The 22,943-nt window shown below is 44.9% G+C and overlaps 1 protein-coding gene across 1 annotated transcript; it reads left to right on the forward strand.

Moving 5' to 3' along the window:
* Nucleotides 1–745: 745 nt before the first annotated feature.
* LOC141105308 (beta-microseminoprotein-like) lies at nucleotides 746–22,063 on the forward strand. The gene is made up of 4 exons (XM_073595183.1): nucleotides 746–873; nucleotides 2,088–2,199; nucleotides 12,720–12,825; nucleotides 21,840–22,063. The coding sequence occupies exons 1-4, from the start codon at nucleotides 871–873 to the stop codon at nucleotides 21,949–21,951; spliced, it is 333 nt and encodes a 110-aa protein (XP_073451284.1). The 5' UTR covers nucleotides 746–870; the 3' UTR covers nucleotides 21,952–22,063.
* The last annotated feature ends 880 nt before the right edge of the window (nucleotides 22,064–22,943 follow it).

Consider the following 22,943-nt stretch of genomic DNA (forward strand, 5'->3'; position numbering starts at 1 on the left):
GATGACGTATAGGAATGAATGTTTATTGGCACTTTGAACTACTTTTGTTTTTTTGCGCGAAATCACTTATAGACTGATTTTAACACTTTTGTGAGATACTGTACCTGCCAAAATAAGTGTGAAACTCAAGACTTGCCTGGGTGTAACAAGATGTCCGCTGCCGCTTTCGTGTTCTGTCAGATTAGGAAACCTATTGAAACACATAGCGGCCATGTTGAAACAAATAGAGCATGTGCAATAAACATTTTTGTTCGCAATGTCACTTCCGTTGCATTATCTGATGGGTAGCAGTATTCTGATAGAACACCGGCAGGCAATGTCAGAGGAAGGGGAGGGACCAGGGGGGCTCTCTCTCCAATCAGATAACGCGTTCAAAGCTCCCGGCTTCTTTGTCAAATCTCATATTCCCATATAATAATAATAAAATCATTAAAAATCACCGTCCATAAAGTATATGCCATTTCAGCTGAATATAACTTAGCTCTACAGTTGCTTCTTATTTTAAGGTCTAGCTATGACTTACATTCATATTGGAGAAATAGAGTTTGAAGATGCCGGATTTGAGTAGATTCAGATTGTAGTACACATCTTTATTTCATTAATCTCTGACAGCATGTGAAGCCTCAAGAATTAGGAACTAAAAACTCAAAGATCCATCATTTTATTCTCTACTGTCACATCTTTCTCTTATTATTAATCAACTAACATATTTCCAGCCAGCCTGTTAAATAAACAGTTTGGTTTGTACAGCTGTTGTGCTATATATTGACCCTGAATCCACATCAAAATTCTGATGTCAGTTTGTATATAAATACCACAGTACGGTGCTCTGACAAGTCATTTTCAGACGATATACAGAAGCAACTAAGGATGGTGAGTTGGTGCTTATTATTTTCCATGTTAATATCCAATGTACAGTAATACCCAATCTCCTTAAAGTAGAACTGTGGACAATTTTTTTTTTCATTTTGGATAGAGCAAGGGAGGGTTATAAGCCCTGTCAGAATTTTTTCGCCATCCGTGTTCCATTGCGGAGATTTCCCTTCACTTCCTGTTCCATAGCCAAACAGGAAGTGAGAGGAATTCCCTGCAAATTAAGGGAATTCCTTGGGGACCCCCAGGTCACTAGAACTAGTGTCCCCATTGGAAGATTTTCCCTCTATTTCTAGGGACAACCCAAAATTTGGGATTAGCTTTTAGTTTTAGTGATAAAGGTAAACAGCACAAATTGAGAGGGTGAATCTTCCTAATGGAGGCACAGGCAGCAATAAAAACTGACAGGTGTTCTAATTCATATCCACTCTATCCAAAACAAAACAAAAAAAAAAAAACAGGTTTTGCCTTTAGTTGCACTTTAAGAATACAAGTAGCCATTTGTAGATGGTAGGTTTGGAAAAATCCTCTTTTTACCAGAGCTGCATACTGTATTCTGTACAAGCTTGCCACAGGTTATCCACCCTGAGATGGATAAGATGAATGGATAATTGGAGAATGTCTTCTAATTAGCTTCTCAAGTATTAGCACAATAAAGCTAACCATACTATACACTGGAAAGAAAATCAAGTCCCAAATGTCACTGAGGTTTTAAACTTAGTTAAAAACAACTTTTCTTTTGAGAGAACCCTTGCATACAAATCAGATCGCAGGGAGCTATTTGATAAGCAGTGAAAACCATGGACTGACTGGTGTACCTAAAAACCATAAAATATAGGCCCAATAGAGACAACAGGAGTTAATGTACCAATGTACCAAAGGTATTGCCCTACTGCATGCTTGTCTAGATCATTGTAATACTGAAGTTCCACACAACGTGCTGGGTCAGAAGAGCGGAGGTTTGTCTCTTATTATGTATACTATGTATTTGTTGAAATGTGCTACAGTAGGTACCTTTTGTTATCTTTCTTCTGCAATCATCTTCTTCAATCTACCTGATTGTTTGCCCGCCTACCCCCCCCACCACCACCAAAAAAAACCAAACCACCAGCTGCCACCGATCTAGTATTTGTACCCTTTGTACCACAATAAAATCAATAAACATTTATTGATAAAATAAAGCTAACCATACATTGTATTTCATTCCATTTCAGAAGTATCTTGTGGCTGCTCTACTTTGTGTGGGATTCATTCTTGCTGTGTGTGATGCAGCCTGCTTTGTGCAAGCTCCTCCAGAGCTAGAACCTGGTCAGGAACCCTTAAGGGGTAAGTCATATAAAAATCATTTTGTTTAAGACAAAGGTTATTGTAAAATGTAAAACATTATCTATTCTCATTGTTAACCCATAACACCCTAGCTTAACATGCTGGAGCAGCACACCTTCCAACAGAAAGTTGTTAAGTATACTTGAGAGTAGGGATGAGCTTCGTGTTCGAGTCAAACCCATGTTCGACTCGAACATCGGCTGTTCGATCGTTCGCCGAATCGCGAACGATATGGGCCGTTCGCGCCAAATTCGTGTGGCGCGTCACGGCCCATAATTCACTGCGGCATCGCAGTGCATTGCTTGCTGATGATTGGCCAAGCATGCACTATGACCCGCATGCTTGGCCAATCACAGCGCCGCCTTAACAGAGAGCCATAATTGGCCAAAGCCAAGGAGGCTTTGGCCAATTATGGCTCAGGGGATTTAGTACACGCCCCACACTATATAAGGCCGCCTGCACGGCAGCCCTGTGCAGTGTGTTCCGGTGTGCTTAGAGAGAGAGAGAGACAGTGTCATTTCATTTGAGTTAGCTAGATTAGGCAGGACAGTCAGTCAGTTAGCTGCACTTAAAGTGTATTGTGTATATATATGCATTCCAGGTGTTGCATATATATATATATACACTGTATTCAGTTTAGCTAGATCCGTTCCTGTTATCTTCTAGACTATTTACATTTAGTGCAGTGCGTCCTGCTCACAGTGTTCAGCTAGATCCGTTCCTGTTATATTCCTACTGACAGGCAGGCTTGTCTTGTTACAGTATTTTGAAGAAAATTACTGGTGTTCTTTTGATCCTATTAGTACCACAGTCAGGCAGCTAGACTATTTACATTTAGTGCAGTGCGTCCTGCTCAAAGTGTTCAGCTAGATCCGTTCCTGTTATCTTCTTACTGACAGGCAGGCTTGTCTTGTTACAGTATTTTAAAGAAAATTACTGGTGTTCTTTTGATCCTATTAGTACCACAGTCAGGCAGCTAGACTATTTACAGTTAGTGCAGTGCGTCCTGCCCACAGTGTTCTGCTAAACCTACAAGTAAGTGGGGTGCGTCCTGCTCACAGTGTTCAGCTAAACCTACAAGTTAGTGGGGTGCGTCCACCTCACAGTGTTCAGCTAAACCTACAAGCTAGTGGGATGCGTCCTGCTCACAGTGTTCAGCTAGATCCGTTTCTGTTATCTTCTTACTGACAGGCAGGCTTGTCTTGTTACAGTATTTTAAAGAAAATTACTGATGTTCTTTTGATCCTATTAGTACCACAGTCAGACAGCTAGACTATTTACAGTTAGTGCAGTGTGTCCTGCTCACAGTGTTCTGCTAAACCTACAAGTTAGTGGGGTGCGTCCTGCTCACAGTGTTCAGCTAAACCTACAAGTTAGTGGGGTGCGTCCACCTCACAGTGTTCAGCTAAACCTACAAGCTAGTGGGGTGCGTCCTGCTCACAGTGTTCAGCTAGATCCGTTTCTGTTATCTTCTTACTGACAGGCAGGCTTGTCTTGTTACAGTAAATACAGCTACCTGAAGAAAATTGCTGGTGTTCTTTTGATCCTATTAGTACCACAGTCAGGCAGCTAGACTATTTACAGTTAGTGCAGTGCGTCCTGCTCACAGTGTTCTGCTAAACCTACAAGTTAGTGGGGTGCGTCCTGCTCACAGTGTTCAGCTAAACCTACAAGTTAGTGGGGTGCGTCCACCTCACAGTGTTCAGCTAAACCTACAAGCTAGTGGGGTGCGTCCTGCTCACAGTGTTCAGCTAGATCCGTTCCTGTTATCTTCTTACTGACAGGCAGGCTTGTCTTGTTACAGTATTTTAAAGAAAATTGCTGGTGTTCTTTGGATCCTATTAGTACCACAGTCAGGCAGCTAGACTATTTACAGTTAGTGCAGTGCGTCCTGCTCACAGTGTTCTGCTAAACCTACAAGTTAGTGGGGTGCGTCCTGCTCACAGTGTTCAGCTAAACCTACAAGTTAGTGGGGTGCGTCCACCTCACAGTGTTCAGCTAAACCTACAAGCTAGTGGGGTGCGTCCTGCTCACAGTGTTCAGCTAGATCCGTTCCTGTTATCTTCTTACTGACAGGCAGGCTTGTCTTGTTACAGTATTTTAAAGAAAATTACTGATGTTCTTTTGATCCTATTAGTACCACAGTCAGACAGCTAGACTATTTACAGTTAGTGCAGTGCGGCCTGCTTACAGTGTTCTGCTAAACCTACAAGTTAGTGGGGTGCGTCCTGCTCACAGTGTTCAGCTAAACCTACAAGTTAGTGGGGTGCGTCCACCTCACAGTGTTCAGCTAAACCTACAAGCTAGTGGGGTGCGTCCTGCTCACAGTGTTCAGCTAGATCCGTTTCTGTTATCTTCTTACTGACAGGCAGGCTTGTCTTGTTACAGTAAATACAGCTACCTGAAGAAAATTGCTGGTGTTCTTTTGATCCTATTAGTACCACAGTCAGGCAGCTAGACTATTTACAGTTAGTGCAGTGCGTCCTGCTCACAGTGTTCTGCTAAACCTACAAGTTAGTGGGGTGCGTCCACCTCACAGTGTTCAGCTAAAGCTACCTGTAGAAGGTTGGTGGTGTTCTCATACTACAGGCAGGCAGTTGATTTTGCTAGCTGCAGTATCAGTACATATATATATATATATATATATATATATATATATATATATCCCAGCTTAGTGCAGCTACAGGCCATTAGTATGTCTGGAAGGCCAAGAAGGAGAGGCAGACAGTCACAAGCCAATAAGAGAGGGCAAGCAGACTCTGTGTCTAGTGCTGGTCGTGGAGACGGTGCATCCTCATCAGCACGTGGCCATGGGACACGCTTGGCCTTTTTTTCGGCAGCTGGCCATGTTGAGCCGCAACATGCGGAAGACTTGGTCGAGTGGATGACCAAGCCGTCCTCATCCTCCTCATCATCTCTCACCCATGCCCAGGGTACTTTGTCTGGCAAAGCAGCGGCCTCTTCCCTCGGCTCAATGTCATCAGTGACTCCTTCCCTAGCCCCACCATGTCCTCCTGAGGAGTCCCTCGAACTGTTTGACCACAGTGTTGGGTACATGCTCCAGGAGGATGCCCAGCGTTTGGAAGGCTCTGATGATGATACTGAGCTCGATGAAGGCAGTAACACGAGCACGGACAGAGGGGGTGCCCAAGAAGGACAGCAATCTGGCAGTCATGCTCCCCCTGCTGCAGCATACTGCCAGGTTTGCTCCAGTGATGAGGAGGGAGGGGATGATGAGGTCACTTACTCAACGTGGGTGCCTGATAGGAGAGAGGAGGAGGAGGAGGAGGAGGAGGCGGCACATCACCAACGAGGCAGGATGCCCTCCAGGGGCCAGCCTAAGGGCAGCACATTGACTGCATCACACCCCAAAGCTCCACATGTGCAGGGCGCTGCAGTCTCTGCGCGTTATTCAAAAAGTTCTTTGGTGTGGGCCTTTTTTGAGACGAGTGCATCAGATCGCACCGCTGCTATTTGCAACATATGTCTCAAGCGTATCTCGCGTGGCCAAAACATCTCCCGCTTGGGTACCACATGCTTGACCAGACATATGTTGACCTGCCATGCAGTTCGTTGGCAAGCGTATCTAAAAGACCCACACCAAAGAACAAAGAGGACCTCTGCTTGCTCCTCATCAGCTGAGATTTCCAACCCCACTAGACCTTCAGTCCTCTCTGAGACCTGCACTGAGAGGAATGAAGGTGTAGAATTAGGTGTGTCACAGCCACGTACTTGTGGGCAATCTGATTTTGGTACACCGACGTCAGATTGTACCAGGCAAATTTCCCTGCCCCAGAAGTTTGCTCCCAGCCATCCACATGCCCAACGGTTGAATGCTAGCTTGGCAAAATTGCTAGCACTTCAACTGCTGCCTTTTCAGTTGGTAGACTCTGCCCCCTTCCGTGAGTTTGTGGAATGTACGGTTCCTCAGTGGCAGGTACCCAAACGCCACTTTTTCTCACGGAAGGCGATTCCGGCTCTCTACCAGCATGTGGAAGGCAATGTCCATGCCTCGCTGGACAGGGCGGTCAGCGGTAAGGTGCATATTACCGCTGACTCATGGTCCAGCAGGCATGGACAGGGACGTTACCTAAGTTTCACGGCGCATTGGGTGACTCTGCTGGCAGCTGGGAAGGATGCAGGACAAGGTGCAGTAGTGTTGGAGGTTGTTCCGCCACCATGCCTCCAAAATGCTAATGATTGTGACACACCTCTCTCCTCCACCCCCTCCTCTTCTTCTTCCTCCATGGCCTCGGAACCAGCGGTGCTCCGTAGTCGTTCAAGGGGCTACGCAAGTACGCAGGCCAAAAGATGCCATGCGGTGCTTGAGCTGGTGTGCTTGGGGGACAGGAGCCACACTGGGGCAGAGGTTCTGTCAGCTCTGCAGGGGCAGGTTCAGAGGTGGTTGACGCCACGCCAACTTAAGGCAGGAATGGTGGTTTGCGACAATGGCACCAACCTCCTCTCTGCCCTCCGACAGGGACAAATGACCCATGTGCCCTGTTTGGCTCACGTCCTTAACTTGGTGGTGCAGCGGTTCTTGGGCAGGTACCCGGGCTTACAGGATGTCCTGAGGCAGGCCAGGAAAGTCTGTGTGCATTTCCGCCGGTCATATAATGCCAGTGCTCGGCTGACGGACCTCCAAAAGGAGTTTAACCTGCCCAAGAACCGCCTAATCTGTGACATGCCCACCAGGTGGAACTCAACGTTGGCCATGCTGCAGCAGCTGCACACGCAGCAGAGGGCCATCAATGAGTACCTGTGCGACTATGGCACCAGGACAGGGTCAGGGGAGCTTGTTTTTTTTTCCCCACGCCAGTGGGCCATGATCAGGGATGCCTGCACTGTCCTGTCACCATTTGAGGAGGCCACGAGGATGGTGAGCAGTGACAGTGCATGCATCAGTGACACTGTCCCCCTTGTCCACCTGTTGGAGCACACGCTGCGTGGAATAATGGACAGGGCACTTGAGGCAGAACAGAGGCAGGAAGAGGAGGACTTCCTTAGCTCTCAAGGCCCCCTTTATCCAGACAGTGTTCCTGCGTGCCCGCCGATCACACAGGAAGAGGACGAGGAGGAAGAGGAGGAGGAGGAGGAGGAAGATTGTGTCAGTATGGAGGTGGAGCCTGGCACTCAGCATCAGCAGCAGTCTTTAAGGGATCAGTCCCAAGAAACACATGGACTTGTACGTGGCTGGGAGGAGGTGGCTGCGGACCATGTTGTCCTTAGTGACCCAGAGGACTCCGGACCGAATGCCTCAGCAAACCTACGCTGCATGGCCTCCCTGATCCTGCAAAGCCTGCGTAAGGATCCTCGTATTCGTGGTATCAAGGAGAAGGACCAATACTGGCTGGCAACCCTCCTTGATCCACGTTACAAGGGTAAGGTTGCGGACCTTATCTTGCCATCGCAGAGGATGAAACATCTTCGGGAGGCCTTGCAGAAAGGTCTGTGCAACGCGTTCCCAGAGACTGGGAGGTTACAAACTCCTGTTTCTGGACAACGTGTTGCTGAGGCTTCGGTCAGTCAAAGAAGGAGCGGTGGAGAAGGTGGCCGTCTGACCGATGCGTTCAGACAATTTTTTGGTCCGCAGCCCCAAGGTATGATCGGTTCCAGCAACCATCGCCAGCGTCTGTTTTACATGGTGCAGGAATACCTAGGGGCAAGATCAGACTTGGACACCTTTCCCACCGAAAATCCTCTGGGTTACTGGGTCTTGAGGATGGATCACTGGCCAGAGCTTGCACAGTATGCAATTGAGCTACTGGCCTGTCCTGCATCCAGCGTTCTTTCGGAACGCACATTCAGTGCTGCTGGAGGCGTGGTAACCGATCACAGGGTGCGTCTGTCCACTGACTCGGTCGATCGACTGACCTTCATAAAAATGAATGAGTCTTGGATCACCACCAGCTACCAAGCACCTGATGCTGATGTAACCGAATAATTTTTTTTGAAATCTCAGATCCCTTCAAAGACTGCCTATGCTGATGCTGAGTGACTATCCCTGAGTAATTATCCTCTTCCTCCTCAATCATCACGCTGATAGCTTGTAAGAACATTTTTGGTTCTGGGTGCCACCACCAGTGCCTAAGGCACAATTTTTCAGCCCCTGTTTAACAGGGGCGTGTAATTACGATTTTTGATGTAATACTTTGCAGCAGGGCTCGTTCCTGCATTCCAACTAGAGTGTCTGTGAGGGGTTGCAGTGTTGTGGCACCAGCACCAGTGCCTAAGGCCCAATTTTTCAGCCCTTGTTTAACAGGGGCGTGTAATTACAATTCTTGATCTAATATTTCACAGCAGAGCCCTGTGAGGGCTTACAGTGTTGTGGCCACAGCAACACCTAAGGCCCAAATTTCTGCTGAGTATATAGGGCAGGACCCTACTTTCAAACAACTAACTTACAAACGACTCCTACTTGCAAACGGAAGGAGACAACAGGAAGTGAGAATAAATCTACCCCTAGGAAGGGAAATTCTCTCCTGTAAGAGTTAATATGGGAAAAACATTTCTCCTTTCCACTGATGATTTCCAATCCATTGGGACAAAAAGTGAGGTGAAATCTTCTGAAGAGGAGGAAAGACAGCAAAACAAATGTCACAGGGGTGATAACCCTTCCCTATGTTTTCCAAAAAGCTTAAAAAAGATTTTTTGGCTGGAGCTAAACACATTAAAAATGTACCCGTTCAAAATTACAAAGAGATTCTACTTAACAACAAACCTACAGCCTGTATACTGCTGTTCAGAGTATATAGGGCCTGGTGGCCCCACACCTTTCCTTATTTTAATTTGGGTGCGGGGTTCCCCTTAATATCCATACAAGACCCAAAGGGCCTGGTAATGGACTGGGGGGTACCCATGCCGTTTGTCTCACTGATTTTCATCCATATTGCCAGGACCCGACATTACATTAAACCCGCAAGCAGTTTTAAATGAGATTTTTTCCTTTAAAAATGACATTTGGTGCAGGGACTGTACTAAACACGGGAAACACGCGTCACTTTACAGGCATACTATAGACACCCCTCAGGTACGATATTTAAAGGAATATTTAACTTTTTTTTTTTTTTTACTTTAAGCATCATTAAAATCACTGCTCCCGAAAAAACGGCCACTGATACATGTCCCCTGGGGTAGGACCCGGGTCCCCAAACCCTTTTTAGGACAATACCATGCAAATTAGCCTTTAAAATGAGCACTTTTGATTTCGAACGTTCGAGTCCCATAGACGTCAATGGGGTTCTAACGTTCGTGCGAACTTTCGGTCCGTTCGCAGGTTCTGGTGCGAACCGAACCGGGGGGTGTTCGGCTCATCCCTACTTGAGAGTGATGTGAGCACAGCAAAAGACCATTGGCCAAAGATCAATATCTTTAATCGGGTCTATTGATATCCTGTAAATTCCAAATAAAGGTTTAACAATGTATAACTCTTTTAGTATACAGCATATTACAAAGTTATAACACTTAATACAGAAGTTAAGTCTCACTAAAATATTTGAGTGTGAACATGCCTTAACCTTGGGATATGGAAGAGTTTTTAAAAATTGTTTCTTTAGAACCATAATGGCTGCGATATCTGTGTGTGGTCTCCAAACATTGATAAATGAATGCTTCAGAGAGAGAGACCATAATTGAATAATTTTATGACATTTATGTAGGTTTAAAACCTTTTACTAAGTCTAAACAGCTTTTCACATATTAGAATCTCAAGCGTCACTAACTCTACTTTGATTCTAAATAATATACAGTCTAAGTTCTGAAATTCAATAAGTGGTCACATTCTTGGGGGGAGTGTTTAACTGGGGGTATGATCCACATTCCTTCACCTGACCCCTGAAGCAGGAGAGTACTTTTATTTGTTTCTTGCTTTTTGAGTGATGTAACTAGTTTGGCATTGGAGCAATTTTTTACATTTTTTTGCACAAATGTAAAAATCTTAATTTTTGGCAATAAAATTACTTAAACCCCCAGAACATTATATACTTATTATTTGAAATCATAGGCTCTGTAGAATGAAAAGATAGTTGCAATTTTTTATATCACATGATATTTGCATGTTTAAACCACTTCAGCCCCGGAAGGATTTACCCCCTTCCTGACCAGAGCACTTTTTGCGACTCGGCACTGCGTCCCTTCAGCTGACAATTGCGCAGTCGAGCTACGTTGCACCCAATCAAAATTGACGTCCTTTTTTTCCCCACAAATAGCGCTTTCTTTGGTGGTATTTGATCACCTCTGCTTTTTTTATTTTTTGTGCTATAAACAAAAAAATAGTGACAATTTTGAAAAAAAGGATTATTTTTTATTTTTAGCTATAATAAATATCCCCCAATAAATATATAAAAAAAAATGTTTCCCCAGTTTCGGCCGATACGTATTCTTCTACATATTTTTGGTAAAAAAAATCGCAATAAGTGTTTATTGATTGGCTTTTGCAAAAGTTATAGCGTCTACAAAATAAAAATAGGTGATAGTTTTATGGCATTTTTATTGATGATTTTTTTTTTACTAGCAATGGCGGCGACCAGCGATTTTTATGGTGACTGCGACATTATGGCGGACGCATCGGACACTTTTGGCACGATTTTGAGACCATTTACATTTATACAACGATCAGTGCAATTAAAAATGCTTTGATTACTGTGTAAATGTGACTGACAGCGAAGGGGTTAATCACTAGGTGGCGCTGTAGGGGTTAAGTGTGTCCTAGGGAGTGATTCTAACTGTGGGGGGAGGAGCTGGTACACATCAATGATCACTGCTCCCGATTACAGGGAGCTGTGATCAGTGACAGTGTCATTAGGCAGAACGGGGAGATGCTTGTTTAAATTAGCATCTGCTCGTTCTTCCACACCGTGAGACAATAACAGGTATCCCCGCAGACATCGAGTCCGCCGTACCCGCAATCACAGTCATAGAGCTCCCGGCGGGCGCGCGCCCACAAGCCGCCTCTTAAAGGGCAACATACAGGTACAGTACTCTACCAGTACGTGCCCTTCTGCTGCAGTATATCTGTGTGAGGCGGTCGGGAAGCGGTTAAACAGAAATTTTCAGGAAAAAAAATATAATAAAAGGAATTTTCGTGAAAACACACACAATATAATACCAATTTTAGGTAAAATATAAAAAATGAGGTTGCATCGAGTAAATAGGTACCAAACATGCCAAGTCTTAAAATTGTGTGCGCCCATGATATCCAAAAAAACTACGCTGCCCGTAAATCTCCATAGGTGAAGCTTCAAAAGCCTGTACAGCTCATCTGTTTAGAGACAGCCAGGGGCTCTTGTTCTAGAATTATTATTCTCACTCTGACATATCTCACATGTGTGGTGAAACAGCGGTTTACATAAGTGCGTGCATCCTGGGCGTGCGTTTGCATTTGCGCATGTGTGCGGGTTACTGCAATCTTTTATAAAATACATTTTATTATAATTTAATTGTTTTTAAACTTTTTTTAAAATGTATTTATTTATTTTTACTTTATTGCTATCACAAAGGGTTAATAAACCCCCATGTGATAGCAATGGGCAGGTAACAGGTACTCTTTCACTTTGAAGCCAGGAACCGACTGAACAAACGGAGCGTGATTAACAGTTCACTCTTTGGATGTACTAGTTGAATTAGTTAAAACAGTGATTCTGAACTATCGTGCCATAATTCACTATTAGGCCATGATTTTGCGCATAGCTTAGCTTTGATACATTAGGTTGAAACGTACAGTAACTAAACACAAAAAGAAAAATGTATTATATTTACCAATTTGTTAAGGCCTAGGAGGTCACATGGCTGACAGGCTCCCTCGCCTCTCTGAAAAGTAATCAGTGGTTGACAGGCATTCAGGAGGTGATACTGCCGACTCCTGAATGCCCATTCTTTGTTTAGATCCAAATGGGTACTTTACATTGAAATACAGTACTGTAAATGCATGCCTGTCACTTGACTTCATTGGGCTAACTTGACAGATAGTGCCCCCTCTCAAACTTGACATGCTGAGTCAGAATTTCCAACCACAAAGCAAAATAGAAATATTGCTGCCACAGCAATGTGTACTCGCCCCTTCAGCCTCCATGTAAATTTAAAGGCAGGAAGTTGAGGCCTGTAATAACGCAGATCAACTGCCCATTTTCACCACTCCTGTGTGAGCTAAGCCTAAATGTGGTGGCTACATTCATTTTTTTAGGCTTCTTTTCACCTGGTGATCTGGTTAGTAACACCACACCTGTTTAGGGTGGCTCCACTCTATGGAGGAACAATGAAGACACCCTGGACAACAGCATTGTCATTCTGGGGAGAGGTCTAGTTCTATATTCAGAGAAAGAACACTCTATTAAAATAGCTGAGTAGCTTTTTGAAAATGGAATGTTTATTATACTTTCAGAACAAAAACAAGAAGGGGACTGCAATAAATTTGACAGTTGAAAGTTGACATAGACCTTATTAGTAAATTTTTATTTGTTTTGTTTTCTTTTAAGCAACTCTGGAATTTCTTTTTTTATGTTATACTTGTTATATGTTTGCAGGATGTGATTTTGAAGGCAAGCTACATAAGTTTGGAAGTAAATGGATAACAGAGGATTGTATGGATTGTTCGTGTGATTCTGATGGCTACGTGGGTTGCTGTACTAAGTAAGTATTATTTTAGTTTTAATTGCTCAATCCAAATTGAGTTTCAAATTCCCTCTTTTTTTTAAAAATCAGGAGTGCTTTATTGAGAGTAGAAATACAGTACAAAAATACATACTTTCGTGGAGTATAAGACATACAATACAATAGTTTGTGATTACATATGCCACATGTTCAATTTCAAACAGTATAGTACATAGTAGGTCATTGAGTGTGGATTTACATTAAGAAATTGTGCTTATGAATCAGGTCCTATTAAATAAGAAAGGAGGGGAGGGGGGTAGAAAGGGGAAGAGAGGATTTGAGTGAGGAAAGGGGACGGGGAAGAGTAAGGAAAGGGGGAGGTAGGAGAAGAAGGGGGGGGGGGGGGAAGGGGGGGACCATACACATCTATAGCCAGGTATTTAAAAAGTTGTCCATGTCAACCAAACTTTGACGAATTTCCAGGGACAGCCACGACTGATATACGTCAGTTTATATAATGGTAGCGTATCATTAACTTTTTTTCCCAGGTGGATAAAGCAGGGGGGGGTAGAAGCAGTCCATTGACATAGAATTTCCTTTTTGGCATAAAAGAGTAAATGAGATTAGCAGTTTATTATGATGAGATTTCTGTTCATCATCATGAATTCCAAGTAATGCAAGTTCAGGTGTCATAGGGACTGAGAGCTCAAGTCTAATATTTAATTGTTCGAATACCCATTATGGTTCTAAAGAAACAATAGACCAGAAGGCCAGCAGAGCAGGACAAGTCCAGAACATGTGCATATATGTACCTGGATGTATCCTGCACCTGGGGCATTGGGGATCTCTATCAGGATATATTCTGGACATATTCACAGGGGTAAAGTACACCCTGTGCAGAAATTTAAGCTTATCAGCTGCAGAGATGACCAGTCCGGGGCCTTCCTCCAAGCAACCCTCCCAGTCCTCCCTCTCCAGGGTCGGGATATCAGTCCTCCAGGCTTCCCAAAGTCTATCCAATTTTGGTGTGTCAATAGGGAGCAGGGTACCATACAGTGCAGAGAGAGGCTTCGTCAGGCCATCACCGGACAGGAGTTCTTCCACCAGGTCCAACTGCAGAGTTGGAGGTGTGGGCAACTGAGCCCTAGCCGCATGGCAAAGTTGTGCATATCGGAAATACATCCAGCCAGGGAGCTCATGAGTCCTAGTTAATTGGGGTAGAGTCAGTAAAGTGCCTGCAGGCATGATATCCCTTAATGTTTTAATACCGACTCCTGCCCAGATCTGAGGATCTGGCACTGACCTAAAGTGAGGCAGATTAGGATTACCCCATAGTGGCTGGACCGGAGACCAATGTTCTAGGCGGAACAACCTGCGTCGTGCCATATTCCACACTTTTATCGTCGCTATCGTTGGCGCAGGGAGATCATCATATGCCCTTACCCCCCTATAAGCCACATTTTGTAGTGTTTGCAGCAAGCCCAGCCGGGCTGCCTCCACACACACCGGAGCGTTTGAGCGGTTTGCTTCAAACCACCAGTACACTGTAACAAGCATTGCCGCCCAGCATTCACCCGAAAGTTGGGAAGAGCCAAGCCCCCCAGATGTCTTGGTAGGCACAACGTAGATATAGACAGCCTTGGGATGGATCCACTCCATATGAAGGAACTGACACACCTATCCACCTCCCGAAAAAAGGATGCCGGTATCCCCACCAGACTGTTCCGAAAAAGATAGGTAAACTTTGGTAAAATAATCATCTTTAAGATATTTATACGACGTATGAGGTTCAGTGGGAGTCCTGACCAGGCCCCGCATCTCTCCCTCAGAAGATGGAGAAGGGAGAATATATTAAGAGTATAATACTGGGCAGTGTCTCTGGCTACCCTCACACCAAGATATTTAAATTCTGTGACCCATTGTAGCAAGGAAGGCCTAGCCACGGCGATGGACCGAGTGTCTAAGGGGAAGAGAACTGTTTTGTTCCAGCTAATCCATATACCTGATAGGGAACCAAATTTGTTAAATATTTCTAGGGCAGCAGAGAGGGATGTCCCTGCATTGTTTAGATACAATAGGGCATCGTCTGCATAGAGGGATTTCTTTTCCTCCAGTCTACCTATCTGAATCCCCCGAACCTCTGACGATTCCCTAATTAAAATCTCCAGGGGTTCCAAGGCCAGTGCAAACAGACATGGGGATAGGGGACACCCCTGGCGGGTACCTCTATGCAGCGGAAAGGACTCAGAGATCCAATCATTAGTGCGCACCCTGGCCTTTGGTGCTCTATAGAGCAGCTGTACCCAACGTATAAACCTTGGGCCAAAGCCAAATTGTTGCAGCACCCCCCAGAGGTATCCCCACTCCACCAAATCGAATGTCTTTTCGGCATCGAGGGAGGCATTATCGTGAGTCAAGGATACGTTTAGAAAGAGGCGCCTAATATTTATGTCCGTGCCTTTGCCCGCCATAAACCCAGTCTGGTCAATATGTATTAACGTCAATATTACCGAGGGTGATCGAGTGGCCAATATCTTTGCCAAAATGTTTGCGTCCACGTTGAGCAGTGATATGGGCCTATAAGATGCACATTCCTGCAAGTCCTTACTGGGCTTAGGAGGATAATAGCTTCCTCCATAGACTCCGGAAGCGTATTTGCCTCCGCTAGCCCAGAGAGGAGGGTGTTTAAACTAGGTGCGAGGAGATCTGAATGCTGAGAGTAGAACTCTGCAGGCAGGCCATCAGCACCCGGGGTCTTCTCGGTTTGTAGACTCCCAATTGCTGCTTGGACCTCCTCCAGGGAGATATCTCCATCGAGTTGGGTCCTATGCTCCTCTGTCAATGTGGGAAAGGGAATAGTTCCCAGGTAATCCTGCAGTTCAGAAGAGGTAGAGTGGGTCCTAGACGTTTACACCTCCTTAAAAAATTTAGAAAAACTGTTGTTGATGTCCTCAGGAGAGGACACCAGCTGCCCATGGGCGTCCCTAATGCTTGCTATGTGTGTAGTCTGACCCCTTGCTAACCAGGCTAAAAGTCTTCCGTTTTTATTACCATATTCAAATATTTTCTGTTTAGAGTACAACATAGATTTTTTGGTTTGCTCTATATTAAGCAGGGAAAGATCCCGGAGAACCTTCTGCCATGCATAGTAATTGGTGTCATTAGGGGTGTGAACATACATTGCCTCACATTCCACTGCCTCATCCTCTAAAGTCTCCAGGGACGGAGAAGCCTCCCTCTGCAAGGAAGATATACAGGAGATATAGTTGCCCCTTATCCAGGCCTTGAATGCATCCCATAGAGTTGTGGCATTGGCAGACTCCCCATTCAGGACCCAAAAATTACAGATGGCTTCCATCATGGAGTCTTGTATTCTTTCGTCTAATGCCCAGAATTTGGACAAACGCCACAATTTCAACCCAGGAGGCTTGGCTAGAGAGATGGTAATATGGATAGGGGCATGATCCGAGATTCCCCCGGGGCAGGTGTTTTGCCTCTCTTGTCCAGCCTAGAGCCCCGGTGGAGGCGTATGCCAGATCTATACAGGATAGCGCCCGGTAGGAGGTAGATTGGCATGTATACTCCCTATCCCTGAGGGGGAAGTGCCGCCATATATCACTAAGAGCAAAGGTATCTGCCGAATTCTGTAATTCTGAGGAAGGACGGTTTCCCGCGTGCAGTCTGGGAGGGCACCATGTTAAAGTCACCAAGTATAAAAACCTCCTGCGTATTAAAACCCATAACAACTTGCATAATGTCATATAGAAGCTGCACATTTGCAGGAGGGGGAATATACAGGCCCACCAATACCATTTGCTTAGAATACACTACAGCATGCACAATTACATACCTATCCCCAGGGTCTGTTTGAATATTCAGTATTTGGAGTGGAAGGGATTTACGAATCAATATGCTTACCCCTCTAGCATAATTAGAGAAGGTAGAGTGATAATGCGCTCCCACCCATGCCCTCTCAAGGCCAAGGATTCTATTACCAATCAAGTGGGTCTCTTGAAGGAGACGTATGTGTGGATTATACCTCTGTATATATTTGAAAACCAAAGATCTTTTAGTGGCTGAGTTTAAGCCCCGGACATTCCAAGACATAACAGACATGTTGGCCATCAGCTATTGGTTGTAAAGAATTTGCCATAGTCTAGGGTCCACCCCATCCCCATATTTGAGTCCCAGGGGCGTAAAATCAGATCCATCTGCACTTCTCAATGTACATAATGTCAGATTATTTGTTAACACATTATAGCCAGATTGAACATGTATGACAACGCAACTCCTGTAAGAATAAAGCAGCTCCAAACTTAAACCTATAACTCTGAAAACCCCTAATGTCTGCAACGGCAGAAAACAACCCCTCCCTTACCACATCCCCAGCCGAAACTGGCAATGTATCATATGTATCATACCCCCAAATCCCCAACAGTAACAATGTACTATAGGAGGCGTGCACTCAGTGCAAGAGGTGTTACCTAACAGGGCAACAGAGGTGCTGGTATAAAGATGCATAAACAGTCTCCTGGGGGCCCCCAGGGGTGCAAAGCTTAGTTATCCTTGAGCCAATGTGTATTGACCCAATCACTTGAGTCTCAGAACTTGGCAGAAGAAAAAAAAAAGGAAAGCAAAACCCGTTATAAAGATTGCTCACCAGTGTTTCCACTAATCAGCCCACACAGGGAATAAAACAGGATGTTTTAGGGCGATATAAGCACTCAGGAGTAAGGATAATTGCTGTATCGCCAGCAGAGCTCTGTATCCTGCGTCCTTTCAGATCAGCATCCTGGACACGCTCTGCGAGTTTCAAATATACTTTAATATTATACAAAATGTGCTTTCTAAATTGAGAACCAACTGTAAGGATTTATTTCAGCATGCATTGTTCACTTCTGGCGCTATACAAATCAGGACTTCATGTGCCACTATGAGGTTGTTGCTAGAATTGCATGCACTCGCTTCATGGCATCACTAGTAAAGTTGTTCTAAAAACTGCAGTAACCTTCTGTCTTATTTATCACAAGAGAAGGCTTTGCCACTGGTGACCAATGAAAATCAAAAACCCAAGTGAAACCTACTGCAATGTCCTTTGGTGGAAATTGCAAAATACATTATGGTATTGTGGCATATGAATAATATGCAGGCCCTTTTTCATAAAATGAGTAGAACATTGCAAAACACAGTCCCAATATTTTTTTTTCTTCTCGATGCTTTTATATACTGTATAAAGCAGTGGTGGCCCGTCCATACGTCCCCCCCATCCTTGCGTCCGGCCCTTCTAATCTACATGCTGGGTGGCACATGCATGGATTCCAAACAGGGTTTTTTTTTTTTTTTGAAGCACATGATTAGAGCCAGAGGCTCTAATAGGCTTCAAAAAAGGGTGGGCTCAGGCCCACCCAGCTGTGGGACAATAGCCAATGAATATTCACTATTGTCACGCTGATTCTCCTCCCAGCCAATCAGGAAGTGGGTCGTGAGACCCGTTTGCCACTTGGTTGTAGGGATGAGCCGAACACCCCCCTGTTCGGCTTGCACCAGAACATGCGAACAGGCAAAAAATTTGTTCGAATACGCGAACACCGTTAAAGTCTATGAGACTCAAACATGAATAACCAAAAGTGCTAATTTTAAAGGCTTATATGCAAGTTATTGTCATAAAAAGTTTGGGGTCTGGGTCCTGCCTCAGGAGACATGTATCAATGCAAAAAAAAGTTTTAAAAACTGACGTTTTTTCAGGAGCAGTGATTTTAATAATGCTTAAAGTGAAACAATAAAAGTGTAATATTCCTTTAAATTTCGTACCTGGGGGGTGTCTATAGTATGTCTGTAAAGGGGCGCATGTTTCCCGTGTTTAGAACAGTCTGACAGCAAAGTGACATTTCTAAGGAAAAAAAGTCATTTAAAATTACTCGCGGCTATTAATGAATTGTCGGTCCGACAATACACATAAAAGTTCATTGATAAAAATGGCATGGGATTTCCCTACAGGGGAACCCCAAACCAAAATTGAAAAAAAAATGGCATGGGGGTCCCCCTAAATTTCATACCAGGCCCTTCAGGTCTGGTATGGATATTAAGGGGAACCCAGTGAGAATATTTTTTAAAAAATGGCGTGGGGGTCCCCCTCAAACTCCATACCAGACCCTTCAGGTCTGGTATGGAGTTTAGGGGAACCCCGCGCCAATTTAAAAAAAAAAAATGGTGTGGGGTCCCCCTAAAAATCCATATCAGACCCTTATCCGAGCATGCAACCTGGCAGGCCACAGGAAAAGAGGGGGGACGAGAGAGCGCCCCCCTCCTGAACCATACCAGGCCACATGCTCTCAACATTGGGAGGGTGCTTTGGGGTAGTGGCCCCCCAAAGCACCTTATCCCCATGTTGATGAGGACAAGGGCCTCATCCCCACAGCCCTTGGCCAGTGGTTGTCGGGGTCTGCGGGCGGGGGGCTTATCGTAATCTGGAAGCCCCCTTTAACAAGGGGACCCCCAGATCGCCCCCCCGTGTTAAATGGTAATGGGGTACAAAAGTACCCCTACCATTTCACAAAAAAAGTGTCAAAAATGTTAAAAATTACAAGAGACAGTTTTTGACAATTCCTTTATATAAAGTCTTCTTCTTTCCATCTTCTTTTGGGTCTTCTTCCTTCTTCCTTCAGGTTCTTCCTCCATCTTCTTCTTTCTCTGGTTCTTCCTTCGATCCTCTGCTTAATGCTCCGGTGTTCTCGTCCGGCATCTTCCTCCGTGGCGTCTTCTTCCCCGCATCGTTCTTGGGCCGCTCCGCATCCATGGGAGGCTCCCGCTGTGTGACGCTTCTCTTCTTCTGACACTTCTTAAGTTAGCTGTTAGCTGTTGGTTAGAGTAATATAAAGAGACTGAGATAAGGAAGGGAAGAAAGAAGAGAAGGAGAGGAAGAAGAGAGAGAAAAGAATAAAAATAAGAGAGAGGCCTAATGGTGATAGGGAGGCTGGGGTGACCTAGGTTGGACCCCATATTCTAGTCTAGTTTGACAGCTGGGTCCACTTTGTATCAGGAATGCTGACAGTGGTTTCTGTATAAATGAAGCCCGCAAACAGCTCAGCTATCAGTTCACACTTTAGTTAAGAGATGAAAGTCTTTAGCAAACCCTAACATATGCAGGGCTGCTGTTAGAAATCATAGGGCCATATACAGCCTACCTGACAGAACCCCCTTACCCCGGCCGAAAGGGACTGAGGACAGTCCCTTTCTCTGTAGCCTCAGCTGCACAGATGAATGAATAGGAAGCACCCCCAGGCTTCCTGCTCCTTCACAAACTGAAGCATAGTAAATACAATTTACTATGCTTCAGTGATAAATGAGCACAGTGATTGGTACCAATCGCTCACTGTATTAATGCAGGAAAGGAAGGGGCCAGTAAATGACATATTTACCAGCCCCTTCCCCTGTTCAACATCCCACTGTGTGCCCGCAGCAGCTGCAGGCGGGAGAGGAGAGGAGGGAAGCTGCCAGCACTGTGGAGAAAATGGGCACACAGGGGGGACCCAGACAGCACATCGAAGGGGTGCATGTGCTAGAACCAATCCCACTGCAGTGCAGACATGGGGGGGGGGAGAGGAGGAACAGCACTGCAGGGGGAGGTAGAAGAGAATTCATGTCTGCATTAAGACAGTACAATCAGACCTCCTGCTCAGCAGGTGTCTGGGCCCCCCTTTGGAACTGATGGGGCCTGGGCCCAGTACAGGAGGACTGGCTGTACTGCCTTATCAGCGGCCCTGAACATACAGTATGTCTTCTGTTACATGCCATGGGGATTGTAACAACATCAACTGCTCAAGCCCTTAAGAAGGAGGAGGAGGCCTTTCCTCCAAAATGTGCTGGCTGTATTTTATTCTCCTAACCAATAAATTGTTTCAAAAAACTTTTAAATTATATGAGCTTTTGTAAAAGGCACTTCTCAATACTCCCTAGTTCCTAAATGGAAGAAAAATGTGGTTTTCATAAAGTCAAAGAAACCTGGCTCTATTTTGCCATGCAAATCAGAATGGTTTAACCAAGCCCATTTGGTTTACATGGACAAAAATACACTACATCATAGGTATAGTGACTGTCATTCGCGTGTCACCCTGCATGGATACACGCACTGTATGTGTGGATTGCAGACACAATCATATCATCCTCAGGTAGCATGTTCACTATGCAACAATCCCTCACCCCACTGAATAAACCTCTGTTGGGGTGGGGAGCACTTTTGCACATTTGGTGCTAGAGGACCGTAGTCACAATACACTAAGCGATACCGTACCGCATTCGAGTATGCGGTAAAATAAAGCACAGCGTTCAGAAAAAAAAAACTGTAATTCACACATAAACTTTCCTTAAAATCTTGCATGTGTTATCTTTCTGAATTATGCCTTAAATACTGCATGAAACCATGTGGTTATCTGATGATGCTTTTCCAAAAAAGTGTAAGGCAGCCAGTAATTTAGTCATGGCTGGTATAGATGGCTTCTCTGGGTTGAGGGCTCAAGGTACCCTATGAGTTGGGTATAAAGCTCCATGATAAGTGGCTTGGATAACCTGAACTTCTGCAGGGTATCAGCATCCATGAATTGATCCAGCAGTGTGTGCTCCTTAAAACTTCTTTCCTTTAAAAGGACCACTTGCGATCTTCTGCATTGCTTTACATTCCAGAAGACTGGATTCAAAGGCTCCATCATCTCTGTTATGCCATCTGCCATCCTCCAGAAACAACTCCTGAATAAAATCTAGCTGACACCTGCTCCAGCTTGCACTTTCCCACCTTTTTTTCTTTAAACCAATCACTGGGGGGCTGACCATTGCCATAGTTATCACAAGCTTGGACCAGTACTTAATTACTGCATGCATTTATTTCCTTTGTGAATTTACTTTAATGCCTTTTTATGCGGTATTTAACAAGCATTTTTGGTATTTGCGATAAATACCGCATACAAGCAATAGTGAATTGACATTTTCATTATCACATTACTGTATATGGTTTGTACCTTTACACTTATCTCATGAGTCTTGCTTTATTATGTTATTAGGCTCGGCTTACCCATGGACTTTGACAGAAACAGATGTGAAAATATTGAAGATAAGAAAACATGTACCTCGAGATTGGTTTCCAAGGAGGATCCTACAAAGGATTGTTATTAGCCTGTGGTCTATTTTAATACATCCGCCATCACCAGGGCAAGAGATTACACATGATAATGTCCAGAAATACATACTGTATGTGGAATAAGAATAAACAATGACAATGTCTAGATGTTTGTCTTGCTCTTGTCTTTTCTGATGTAAGGTAAAGTCAACAGGTGCCGCTAAAACTCCAGTATAAAGACATGGATCCTGTAGAAAGGGGGTCAGCAACTTGTAGATCACAAACAGGTGACTGGTAGATCATGGTCTGTGCTTACTGACCCACCATTCCAGAGCATTAAACAGAGTGCAATGCAGAGGGACTACTTGTTGGCTGGAGCTGTAGTGGGGAGGAAGAGTCACTTAAGCTGATGCCTCCTCTGTAGTGCTGGCCTCTGTCCCATGCGGAGTGATACCAACTGCACTCCACCTCTTATCCCGGCTAGCGGTCTCCAGAGTGGTGGCAGCAGCAGGGAAGAAGAGATCTTCAGGTCAGTGTGAAGCAATACACTGGGCATGATAGTATAGGGCTGCCTTCACACTGATGTGCTGCTGTTTACCCACACCGGGGGGTGGTTATGGGGGGGGTGGTCAGTGCAGTGTACCTGCAGCTTTCCTGCGGGTTTTCTGCACTTAGCCATAGACCAGGGGCGTAACTAAAACCTTCAGGGCCCCGATGCAAGAAATCATGAAGGGCCCCCCTGACCCCTGGACAGCGCTTTTCCTAGGGGGATGTCTGATAAGAGGAGGAGCCGCGAGAGCCGCCGAGGGACCCCAGAAGTCGGTGTTCGGGGCCACTCTGTGCAAAACTAACTGCACAATGAAGGTGTGACATGTTTGTTATTTAAAAAAAAAAAACCTTTAAATCACTTTAAGGGGTTAAAACAGGTGGTCAGGAGGCAACATATTGCCTCTTTACCGGCTGTCAAATGCCTCTGAAAAGTGATCTGAGCATGGATCGCTTTTCAGAGGAACAGCATTTTGTTGCTGGTACTTTGAACGAGCAAGAA

Source organism: Aquarana catesbeiana, linkage group LG08 (assembly GCF_042186555.1).
Source record: "Aquarana catesbeiana isolate 2022-GZ linkage group LG08, ASM4218655v1, whole genome shotgun sequence".
NCBI lineage: Eukaryota > Metazoa > Chordata > Amphibia > Anura > Ranidae > Aquarana > Aquarana catesbeiana.